A 12,516-nucleotide genomic window follows, 5' to 3' on the forward strand; every position below is an offset into this window, starting at 1 on the left:
TGTAATCATACAGTCTTTGTCCCCTGATGCCTGGTTATTCCGCTTAGCATAACGTCCTCAAGTTTCATTAATGTAGCAGGTGTCAGGATGCTGAATAACATTCCATCCTACGTAGGTGTATCACCGCATTTTGTTTATCTGCTCATCTCTCGAAGGACGGGAAGGCACTTTTTATTTCTTTGCAAAGATTTATTTATTTATTTTAAAGAGGGAGCGAGCCTGAGTGGGTGGGGGAGACAGAGGAAGAGAGAGCGAGAGAGAGAGAGCGCAAGAAACTCAAATAGACTGTGCTGAGTTCAGAGCCTGATGTGGGGCTTGATCTCATGACCCTAGAGTTCGCCACCTGAGCTGACTGTGCCACCCAGGTGCCCCAGGAAGTCACTTTTTAGAATAAATCCAAGTGTTAGTACTATCTGGTCTCTCTCTCTCTCCTTTAAAAAATTGGAAAAAGTTAATAGGTAAAATTACTTGCTTCTGAATGATGCTCCCTTGCTGTTTTGCTCTAGTGTGTGAGGAGCCCAGATATTTTGTAAGGTGAGGGCAGGGATGAGGCAGCCAGGCTGGTTAAAATCATGGCTCTCCCCAGTCGTGAAATTACATAAGCATAACTGAAAACAAGAGGAACTAAGGTTTTCACCTATTAATAAGCATCATATCTTTAGTTGCAAATAAGATGAAGGAAAACAAAATAACACTTGTTACCACTCTGGCCTGTGGCAGGTATGTGCTTGGTGCTCCCCCCACATCATAAGGTACTTCTTCCTTACAGCAATTCTGTGAGGCAGACTTTAGACAAATAATTAGGAGACCCTAGATTAATAACCAAGTATCTAGAGCTCTAAACCAATTCTGTGCAATAAAAATCCAATGTACAACACATATAATTCTCAATTTTGTAGCAGCCAAGAATAATAATAATAATAATAATAAAAGAAACAGGTAAAGTTAATTTTAATAATTTTCTTAACCCAAGATATCAGAATATTTATTTCAACACCTAATCAATGTAAATTGTTAATGTGATATGTTATTTTTTTAAAACTAATTCTTTGAAATCTAGAGTGTGTTGAATCAAAAGTACAATGAGATACCACCTCACACCAGTCAGAATGGCTAAAATGAACAACACAAGAAACAACAGGTGTTGGAGAGGATGTAGAGAAAGGGGAACCCTCTTATACTGTTGGTGGGAAGGCAAGCTGGTGCGGCCACTCTGGAAAACAGCATGGAGGTTCCTCAAAAAGTTAAAAATAGAGCTACTCTATGACCCAGCAATCACACTATTAGGTATTTATCCAAAAGATATAAAAATAGTGATCCAAAGGAGCACGTGCACCTCAATGTTTAAAGCAGCAATGTCCATAGTAGCCAAATATGGAAAGAGCCCAGATGTCCATCAACAGATGAATGGATAAAAAAGAAGTGGTATATATACACATATGTGTATACACAACACACACACACACACACAATGGAATATTACTCAGTCATCAAAAAGAATGAAGTCTTGCCATTTGCAATGATGTGGATGGAACTACAGAGTATTATGTTAAGTGAAATAAGTCAGAGAAAGACAGGTACCATATGATTTCACTCATATGTGGAATTTAAGAAACAAAGCTTATGAACATAGGGGAAGGGAAGGAAAATAAGATAAAATCAGAGAAGGAGGCAAACAATAAGAGACCTGAGGGGTGGGGGGGTGGGGGTGGAGGGATGGGGAACTGGGTGATGGGCATTAAGGAGGGCACTGGGTGTTGTATGCAACTGATGAATCCCTAAATTCTACCTCTGAAACTAATAATACACTGCTGGTTAGCTAACTTGAACTTAAATAAAAAAGAAAAAGAAATGCAGGGTATACTTGACACGTACAGCACATTTCAGGTGCACTAGTACCACGTGTGGCTGGTGGGCTACAAATTGTCCTGGGCTTCCTTGGATCGTAATGTTCTTTCCAGTATCCCAGGAAATGTGTCTGTCTGGCTGAGTTCAGTGTCTCCCTTTGTACTTCATGCATCTCTAGTTCCGTGATGGAAATGCTGTTTCCTGTTTTGGAAGCTCTTTGCCACCACATACCTTCCTAGAAGAATGGCTGGCTGCTTACATAGAAGGAGTAATTCCTTTTTTTCCTCCATAATTTTCTATCTTCCTCCATCCTGGTCTCTTTGTCTTCCTTTGGGGAGCCAGAAAATGAATGAATAGACACATTGTGTGAGATCTTTCTTAATAATTATGTCATTTACTGTGTGATTGCTGTTGCTAGGGAAGCATTATAGATGGTTGGGGAGAATAACTTGGTTGAAAGGACAAATATTAATGAGAGAACTAGTGAAAAGGCTCAGAAAAATGCTGCTGCTAAATTATAAATTACGAGGAAAATAAAAGTGAAGGGCCTTCATCACATTTTTTAAAGTTTATTTTTCCAACTGTGAAAGTAACGTAGAAAACACAATAAAGCAGATAAAAGAAAAAAATTACCCCAAATTACATTTTCTGTTCTGAACTTCTGAGAAATCTGAGAGCTGAAATGGGAAGGCCTTATTACTTTGTGGCTTCCCTCATCTGTTGGAGGCAAGAGAGGACCTTCCTCCAGAATAACATTTCCTTCAGCAAACAAAACTTGCCGGATTTCAATGTGTGCACAATTGTTGTTGACATTCTGGTTTGGGGATTAGGGGTTGGAGGTGGGTAGATATGTTGAGAAAAATATAGAAGTTGGAATGAATGAAAGGTGAAGATTAGATGAGACTCACTAGAATCTGAATTCTTCTCTTTGTTTTATTAATGCCCTATGTGACCCTTCAGCCCCACAAATAGATATTAAGTGAAGAAATCCATATACTTATTCAGCAGACACCTACCACATGTTGGAAGACACCAGGCTCAGTGCTGAGTGTTGAGTTACAGCCCTACTATATTTCCAAAATAGTGTATTCAACTTACAAAAATGTTTTTTGTAAAATTGGAAATGTTGCAGAGTGTAGAGTCCCCCTATGTGTTGTAAGAATCTGTTTCCTAGGGGCACCTGGGTGGCTCAGTGGGTTAAGCTGCTACCTTCGGCTCAGGTCATGATCTCAGGGTCCTGGGATCGAGTCCCACATCGGGCTCTCTGCTCGGCGGAAAGCCTGTGTCCCCTCTCTCTCTACCTACTTGTGATCTCTCTCTCTCTATCTCTGTCAAATAAACAAATAAAAATCTTAAAAGAAGAAAAATCAGTTTCCTAAATAGTCTAAAGTCACTGAAAGCACTAAATACAGCATTTTTCCTTAGCCCTCTCAGATATCACACTTGACAAAGTAATTCAAGGGAGGGAGAATTCAGGAAACATGAATTATAATCCCAGGGGACATTATATCTGCTGCAGTCATGGACCACTTTGCTTTTGTGACAAGAGCCAAAAAGAGAGATTGCAATTTGTTTTTTTCTAGTAGAGGTCGCGATGATATTATCATTGTCATGAACCAAAGGCAGGATTTTAACTATTCTCAAATGTAGCAAATAAATGGATTTGCTATTTAATTCTCTTAGCTCAAAGCTCTATGTTTCATTTAATGTCCAGCCTGGGTCATGCTGCTGGTCTGGACTGCATCCCCCTGAGGAGGAAGCCTTTCACCAAGCAGAATAATGAGTCCCAGCAAGCTGAGACATTGGTAGGACTCCAATGACAGCCTTTCCTTAGCTTAAGTAAGGAAATGGTGAATAACCGAGGGCTTTCACCCTTCACCCAAGGTATCATGAAAAGCGTCTTACACAGCCTCTAGGTCCTCAGTGGTAAGTTCTCCATTTCTGAAGGTGTTTAGGAAGAGTTTATTCCTTCACAGTTAAATTTTCATGTTGAATCTAGAATTCCACCAGCTTATAAATAACTAGGTACACTGCAGTGTAAGCAGGGAATTCAGTATACTCTTTCCAAACGCTCTTGATCTTGGGACTTGCAGTTTCAGAGCTCTCATGAATACCTAATATTCCAGGCTGCATCACTTGGGAAATACAGTTTTTAAGGATTCCTAGCTCAGGAAGAAACTCAGATTAAATGACTGCTGAAGCTTCTTCAGATGATAAGGTTCCATCAATCTAAGAGGATCTTATGATTACGTCTCTCTTTTCTTTCTCCTCCTCCTCCTCCTCCTCCTTCTTCTTCTTCTTCTTCTTTTTTTTGTAACTACTTCTCCGTGTGTTCTGACCTCACACAGACGGTGAAAGTGAGCAAGGAGAAAGGGTTACAGAGCAGACCCGTGTATCCACACTACCTTTTGCCTTGTTGAAGGACATGCAGCTGCTTCTCCAGCTTACACGTTCTCCAGTTGTATGCACAGTTCCTCAGTGGGAGACTACAATGTAGAGTACATGAAAAATGCATGATTTTAGGGCATAGAAAACCTTGGATCTTCTGGACCTTATGGGCTGTGTGACTCTGGGGAAATTATTGAACCAGGCATTTTGAACATAAATTTTCCCATATGCAAAACAGAGATAGAAGTACATCCCTCATAAACAGCTTGGTGTTTCAAAACCTCGTATTGCTTTGTGCATAGTAGGCACTGAATAATTTAGAGGAGGAGGAGAAGAAAATGTTTCCAATTTTTATCATAACACCTTTTTGATAGTGAGGGACCTGTTTAATGAAATAGGTAATAATTATTTCAAAGAAGTACTTTGAACCTCTCTATAAGGTACAGATTTCTGTTATTTTGGTCCTAATCATTCAACTCAGTCCCTTCCTCCATTTCAGACGTGTATATGAGAACACTGAGTTCCTACATTGTTGAACATAAATTAAACTTACGGCCTTGCATCTTTAAACATAGGTGGGTAGTATGTGCGAGATACACAGTGTTAGCCCACTGTCTCCTGTTTAATGTTTAGATGGTCTTGCCACCTCCCAGAAGCTGGAGCGACAGCGAGAGGAGTGGGAGAGGAGCCAGTGGCCCAGGAGAAGCCTGTCCCGGCGGTCCATCAGCAAAGAGCGCTGGGTGGAGACGCTGGTCGTGGCTGACACGAAGATGATTGAGTATCATGGGAGCGACAGCGTCGAGTCCTACATCCTCACCATCATGAACATGGTAAGTCAGATGGTGGGGTGGGGACACACAGCCGGGGCCGGTGTCACCCTCCCCAAATAAGAGAGACCTGTTTCATTCCTTCCATATATCTCTGAACCTATTCCCTGCCTAAGTGAGGAAGGATGGAAATTCTGGACCAATTTGTCCTGTCTCTTAAAAAAGTGTATCCTAGGGAAATTTGGAATTTATCACCCATTTTCTGCTAGGTATTTCTCAAGTGACTCAGTCCTTTTAGTTTGAGTTTATCTCCCCACTTTATGTGGGGGCACAGATAAGTAAACTCAGGCAAAGAATTAGAATGTGATTTCCTCAAGTTAGTTAGAATTGGAGTAAAGTTAAGGACCCCTGATTCCCGACCTCCCTTTTGCATTTTTGATGTTTCTGCCTTCCCAGAGAGAGTATTAGTCCTGTCAAGATGGGGAAAGGTATTTTCCTCCAGAACTGATAATAAAACAGAGAAAGAACCTGGGTCAAGGAAAGGGTCAAAGACAAGAAAGGACACTGCCAGTCTGTCACCTTAAAAAGGTTGCCTTTCAGTATCACAGTGTGGATGGAGCCAGAGGTATCTCTCAAATCTTCGTCGTACTCCCTCCCAGAATTCCTGACCTCTAAGGCGACATTATTTGAAGTGTATCACAATGCTGTTTTCCCCCTCCTTTGGCATTTATCACTTATCTATTTCATGTGAGCTAATGGTTTTCCCTCTCTGACTCTAGGTCACTGGGTTGTTCCATAACCCAAGCATCGGCAATGCCATTCACATTGTGGTGGTTCGGCTCATTCTACTTGAAGAAGAAGAGGTAAGGGGAAGTTTCCCTCCACTCTTCTGACCTATATCCTTATACTCCCTACCTCCTTTTTTTAGGACAGCTCTTGATGGACAAGAAAGGGGACACGAGGAAGCTATTTAGAAGCCCATTGAGAAGGACAGTGATATTTCTGTATTGTTTTCTTGGGAATTTTGTGTTGTCAAGTGGGAGATGGAGAACATTTCTGGGAGAGACATCATTGGACTCACCTGGCAGTCGTTTAGTCTAGTAACACACAAATCAGATTTACAGCAGTGGCTTAGAATGTCCACAATGAATAAGACTAAATCATGAAATGGTTGTGTGGTTTCAGTAAAAGTTAAGAGGGACATGGACATGTTGAGCCCTTTATCCTGTTTATTTGCCTCTTGCCTATTAATATATACCCCTCAACTCTGGGTTGTCTTGTCTCTCTGTCCCTCCAAGATTACCCTTGGAAATGGCATCTGTTCTCAGAGACTCACATGTCTTCTACATGGTGAGACTCGGCTGTTACCTTAAACCCAGACCTCTTCCTTACTTTCACTCCAGACTCCCATCCTGTTGCCTCCTTGCCATGTCACTCTGGGTGTGTCAGAGCTCACCCAAACTTGGAAACTTAGTAAGCCCACAGCGGCATTCTTGATGGCTGCCTGTCCAGATCATCTCAATTCTGCCACCACCCAGGCTCCAACCCTCCCTGTTACCCACCTCAGTAACCACGTACAGGCCTAGGAGTCATTCTCGAATCTCCTTTCCTTATCTTCCACATTCAACAGCAGGGTCTGCAATGCTACCTTCAAGAAGTTCTGGAACATACATGGCCCTCTTCAGCCTCATGGCGTAGGCACTTATGGTTCCCAATGCCCAAAATACCCGTCCCTTGGCTCTGCTGATGGCTGGCTTATTCTCTGGCACCTGTCAGACCTCTCTGTTCAAATGCTGCTTCTCCAGAGAAGTCCCAGTGACCATCCGACTCAAAGCCAACCCCACTTGCTGTTCTCCATCACAGAATAAAGTTTTCTTCCTTTATTTGTACTTCTTGCACAGTTCATTGCTCTTCTATATATTTGTTTACTCTTCTCTTGGCTGTCTTAGCCACCATCGCGATGTAAATTCCTTCTTTATTCTTGGCTGTATCCCCAGCACCTAACACAGTGCCTGGGACATGAATGAATGAAGTGACATTCAATGAAGGCATGAACCCTCCAACCTGGTGAAATGCCTTTGCAATCTACTGACCTTACCCAGCAGTGAAACATGTGAAGAATAGCCTCATTCAAGTCTGCCTCCTCAAGAAACCTGAGGTTAGAAGGCTCCAGGCAGGATTTACTGTTTTCTGGCCCTTCATGCTCAGAAGACTGAAAAACAATAATATCCAGACTCTGGATCCATTTTCCTTTTTCTTTCCCTTTCTATGCCCCACTTCCTGAATCACTGAAGGCATACATTGGGTATCTTGGAATACTGACAGGTGTATTATTTTCCTTCCTGTGAACCTTTTGTTATGAAAATTTTTCTAAGTCTTAGAAGCCAAGCCAGACAAAAGCTATGTATCTTTTCAATGTCTAACATGACCTGTCTGACTCTACGGGAATGCAATTTTGTCTGATTATTATGTGCTATTGAGTAGGTCCTAGACACAATAAAGTTAGGTATGAACATGCAGAAAACTGACAGGGTACAAATGGTTTTTGTCTAGAAGAGGTAAAAATAATTCGTGTCTAATAGAGAAGATAACTCTGAAGGTTGCAGTTTTATTGGCCTGTTGACTAATTTTGTATCTAATTTAGCAATCTGAGTCCAGCATTTTTTCTTTATAGTTTCACCAGCTAAAGTGGCATCACTTTCCTGTATCTGCCTTTAAACCAGCTTGGACATCTTGTCTATCTTCTTATTAATCAGTTAAATACATCCCCAACATGTTCACTGTATATTTTTTTATGAGAATTACATATTTTTAGCTTTGTAAAAGTTATACTTTGATACTTTGGAAGACAAATATCCTCTATTGTGTTATAGTCTTTCCTATATGCATGCTTCACTGCAGAATGTGCAGAAGTTTAGGGTTTTCAGACCAAAAAAAAAAAGCCAAGGAAAAACCTTTCCCCTCTGCAGTCCCTGTGGTAGTGCTAGTCAGATGTCAAAGTGTGCCTTCCGTGGATCAGGCCCCTGAGAACTCCACATCTCTCCCTCCCCAGGGAACAATGCCACTTGGAGACTGTGGAAGTCTCCTGATCTAATGGGGGGGGCACCAAATATTAGGCGGCCCAGTTGGATGGAGGCCAGCAGTGTGGACAGTGGAAGGATTCACTTGAGACAGAACAAAAAAGATGGAAGTGTACAGAAACTTCTGTCAAGGAGCAGTAGGAAGGACAGAAAAGGGAGAGACTGTCCACACGATTCTAGTCTCACTTTGCACTCATCCAGAAGATCACTTTGAAGAAGTGACATCATTGCCTCATACACCGTTTTTCTCCATCTGTAATTCAAAAGAGAATTATGGTATATTAACTATATGTCAAACACTATGTTGGCCTCTGAGGATACAAATACGAGTATAAGTCTCATTTCCTGATTGTGAGATGCTTCAACTCTGATGCCCCAAAGCACAAAATAGAAAATTTCAAACTGAGTTATCATGAGTATAATAAATAAATAAATAAATAAGCGAGCATCCAGTCTAGGGAAGGCTAAGGTGGGTTTTAGAGGATGAGAAGGAATTAACTTGTGAGGAAGAACACTACAGGTAGAGGGACCTGCATGGTGCCTTTTGAGCATGTAAACTAGCATCTTACACATGGGGACACATCACTGTACACATCACTGATAATGAACCTCCAAGAGGAGGGCTGAGTACACCTGGCAGTGCACAGAGGAGACAGTGGACTATGCAGGAGGCAGGAGAGAAGATTGTGGGTCCCAATCTGCCCTGCTCCATGCACACATGGTCTTGTTGCACACTGGGTCTCTCTGCTGGCATCATCACCGTTCTAGTTGTGGAAGTCAGAGATCCAGAAACATCCGTGACACCTCCCTCTCCCACCCCTCATATCCAGTCCATCAGTAGGTATTGCCAATTTTGTCTGACCATCTGCATTTCTATCACTCAAATTCAAGATGGAGTCCTCTCTTTCTTGGGCTACAGTTGTGTTTACTTTGGTCTACTTGGATTCCTTTCAATCTCATTTTCTCATTGCAGCCAAATGGTAATCCAGTCATATCCCCCCTTCCTGGCACCCACTCTCTAATCCCCATCCCTGGATTAAAGTGCTTTTAGAAAATCACTAAAAGAATTAGTGCTTTTCTAATTCCCTCTCTCATCCTTACCATGCCCCTCTTGCCTTTGGAATAGAGCAGTAGTCTTCTCATGGTGTCTCCTGCCCATGGTCTTGTTGCCCAGACTGTCTTCGTTGGGTTGACACCTTAATCCTTCAGATAGCAGCTCCAGAGTCAGTTCACAGGGGAAGCCTCCCCTGGTCTTCCTGCGCAGCAAGATTCTATCATATAACTTCACAATTATATGATTGTGAAATTCTCCTCCATAGCACATATCACACTTGTAATTTCACATCTGTTGGTTTGATAGCCTCCCTTCATTAGTATGTAGGGCTGAAGGCCGAGGCTGGGTTTGGTGTTGCTCACCACCTAGTCCTATGGGTACATAATACATAAGGGAAAGTGAAGTCAGCAGTCAGAGGGCAAAGATGAGGGTCAGCCATGGCCACGGTCATGAAAAGTCTTGTAAGGGGATAGAGCCCATGTAAAGGGATGTGGATCTCATTCTAGGGGAGCCTCTGGGTGGTTCCAAACTGAGGGATAATATGGAGAGAAAGGCATTAGAGAGATAGTTCTAGGGCTCCGTGGAAAGTGATATGAGGTGGGCAATCTGTGGTAGGCCTCCTCCATTATGCCTAAGAACAACTCCCGTCTTTCTTATTCTAATCACATCTGACAGCTGACATCATTTTGGACTTCATTTCCTATGGTGGGTTCAAGAGAATTTCTGGTTAATAAAGTACAGTTTTTGTCTGTCAGTCACGGCTATGGAAAAACCACTCTGGATTGTCATCGCACTTTGAGAATAAGCCAGGATAATCAGACATAATACTCAATTTGGAGCATCCTCGAGACTTCCTCAAAGACTAGGTGGTCATATTTCAGACCAGGGGAAACTGAGGTACCCAAAACCATGTGCTGGAAAGACATCATGCTGATCAGGCATACTGAGACATCATGGGCTATGAAATCAAAGAGTAGCTTCAGATAGGAGTCAGTGTTCTCTCATTCCTGTCCTGCCTCCCTCCAGCCTTGAATCAAGCGCTCGTTTTCCTGTTATGACCCTAATCCTATCTTTTGAACTTTTCACTCTCCCTCAAAGACTTGGACACAGACTTGGCCTCAAGCCCTTTGCACTTTAGACCAATTCATTCAATGTCCTCCCTGTTCCCCTTTTGCGCCAGAGGTTCAGGATAGGATGACTCCCCTCCTTCCCGTTCCTGTGAGTAGTTGATATCAGGGAGAGTTTCCCATTTATCATTAGTCCCTTCCCTTGCAAGCTGTAGGAGCTTTGGTAAGTGATATAACCTCCATTCTTCATTTTGTAAAACGGGGAGAAACATATCTACTTCCTAGGGTTGCTGTGAGAACCAGACATGTGAATTCCCGCATTAGTGAGCATAGTATCTGGCTCCCAGAAACCAGTGGGTAAACATTGCTTCCCATCATCACCTCTGAGGTCCTACCACAACCCCGTAAACTTGTTGCTGGTAGGCTCATTTCACAGAATTGTGCAGAATTGTTGGAGGAAAACAGAAAATTGGAAGGACAAGATTAGGATGTGAAGTATGAGACTTCTTTTAAGAACAGGCTAGAGAGAAAACAGGGATGGCAGTGAGCTGGGATGAGGCCGGATGTGCCATCTGGGACAGAGCCTGAGGGCAGCAGGCTGGCTTGATTAGCAGCTGGTGGGCTGATAGGCAGGGAGCTGGTAACTGTTTTCACAGAGAATGAATTTCCCTCTTGGTCTCGCAGTGATTTAAGGTTGGGTTCCCTTTTGTGAGACTCAAGAGTTAAAAAGTCTGTTAGTTTTGGGAATTCAGGGTGGTGATTTCCCCTGCCCCCTCCTTGAGAATTTTTAGATCGTTAATGACCTATAAAATTGTGGCTCTTTCAGGATCAGTGTCAAAAATACTGGCAGAAAATTTGTATACTCATCACCTTTTTTTTTTTTTTTCAGTTTCTGCATTGTTATTTTTTCTTTATCTTTTTTTTAATTTTATTTTATTTTATTTCTTTTCAGTGTTCCAAGATTCATTGTTTATGCATCACACCCAGTGCCCCATGCAATACGTGCCCTCCTTAATACCCACCACCAGGCTCACCCAACCTCTCAACCCCCTCCCCTCCAAAACCCTCAGTTTGTTTCTCAGAGTCCACAGTCTCTCATGGTTTGTTTCCCCCTCTGATTTCCCCCAAATCACTCATCACTTTTTTAAATCAAGAATCTTTCCCTCTGGTAGGGCACGTGGGTGGCTCAGTCGGTTAAGCATCTGCCTTTGGCTCAGGTCATGATCCCAGTATCCTGGGAGCCTGCTTCTCCCTCTCCCTCTGCGTCTTCCTACTGCTTGTGTGCTCGCACGCTCTCTCTCATTTGAGTAAATAAAATCTTTAAAGAAAAAAAAAAGAATCCTTCCACCGAAAGAGGAGTTATTCCTTAGTTTTCATGTAAAGCTTTGTGCTGTTTTCCCTTCTCTGCGTCATCTCTTTATTTCTGAGGAACCTAAGCCTGGCTGGCAGAGAATAATCACCCTATGTATTGAATCCCAAGCTGCTACTGGCAATTCCCAAGGAAATTGATACAAAATTTTTTTTTTCATTATAAAGGGAGCTTATCCAGAGAGAACAATTTATAGTAAAAGCCACATTTTGCAAAATCATTTCTTTTCTCCCATTTGGGGCTGTTTCTGTGAGCTGTTGCTGATTTCCTTGACGTCTTCTTGCCATCCATTGTCCTTCGGTGTCACGTACCCAAATAAGTAGGGAAGGGGAAGTGGGGAGTGAATTGGACTCACTTAAGAAAATGAGATGAGAAAAAAAGTAAAACCAACAGTGGAAGAACAAAAAGGGAAAGCTATTTTTCAGGGGCAAAATCAGTGTGGTTGGGGGTTTGTCTTGATAAGCTCAAATAATTACGAGGGTGCTTCACGAAGCATGTGTAGTCCAAGTCTCCCCAATTTGGCGAGCTAGCATGACCCCCCTACAGTTCTTTTGCAACAGGGACATGCTCAGGGCATGTGGTATTGAGGCAGAGCTCATTAATGCCTCTTGAGGCTTCTGTGTTCAAAGGCATTCAAGAAACTAAAAGGGTAAGTGTTTCCTGGACTTAGCTTTTACGAGACTTGGAGATTAAAAGGCCAAGGGGGCAGAGAAAAATTGTACTCACTTAAAACCTGCCTGCAGAATCGTGACATTTAGTAGAGAAGTATTAAGGTATCCTGATGACCTTGTCACTGAAAATGTGTTAAATGCCACATATTGCAGGTGGAAGTTCTACACAGGGGGGAGGTACCTAGCCACAAATGATCAGCGCCCTAGTTCCTTGTGCACTAACTTTGTTAAAAAAAAAGCAAAAATTGACAAAAGCACTAGAGGAGGCTTCA

General features: G+C 42.4%; 1 protein-coding gene across 2 annotated transcripts in view; it reads left to right on the forward strand.

Annotated features, from left to right (window-relative positions):
* ADAMTS12 (ADAM metallopeptidase with thrombospondin type 1 motif 12) overlaps positions 1–12,516 on the forward strand; it is a 286,218-nt gene that overhangs the window by 147,713 nt on the left and 125,989 nt on the right. For both annotated transcript variants that reach the window (XM_044233048.1, XM_044233057.1), the window contains exons 4-5: positions 4,870–5,066; positions 5,783–5,866. In XM_044233048.1, the coding sequence (XP_044088983.1) occupies positions 4,870–5,066; positions 5,783–5,866 (281 nt within the window). The remainder of the gene's footprint in view (positions 1–4,869; positions 5,067–5,782; positions 5,867–12,516) is intronic.

The sequence above is a fragment of the Neovison vison genome, chromosome 1 (genome assembly GCF_020171115.1).
Source record: "Neovison vison isolate M4711 chromosome 1, ASM_NN_V1, whole genome shotgun sequence".
In the NCBI taxonomy this organism is placed as follows: Eukaryota; Metazoa; Chordata; class Mammalia; order Carnivora; family Mustelidae; genus Neogale; species Neogale vison.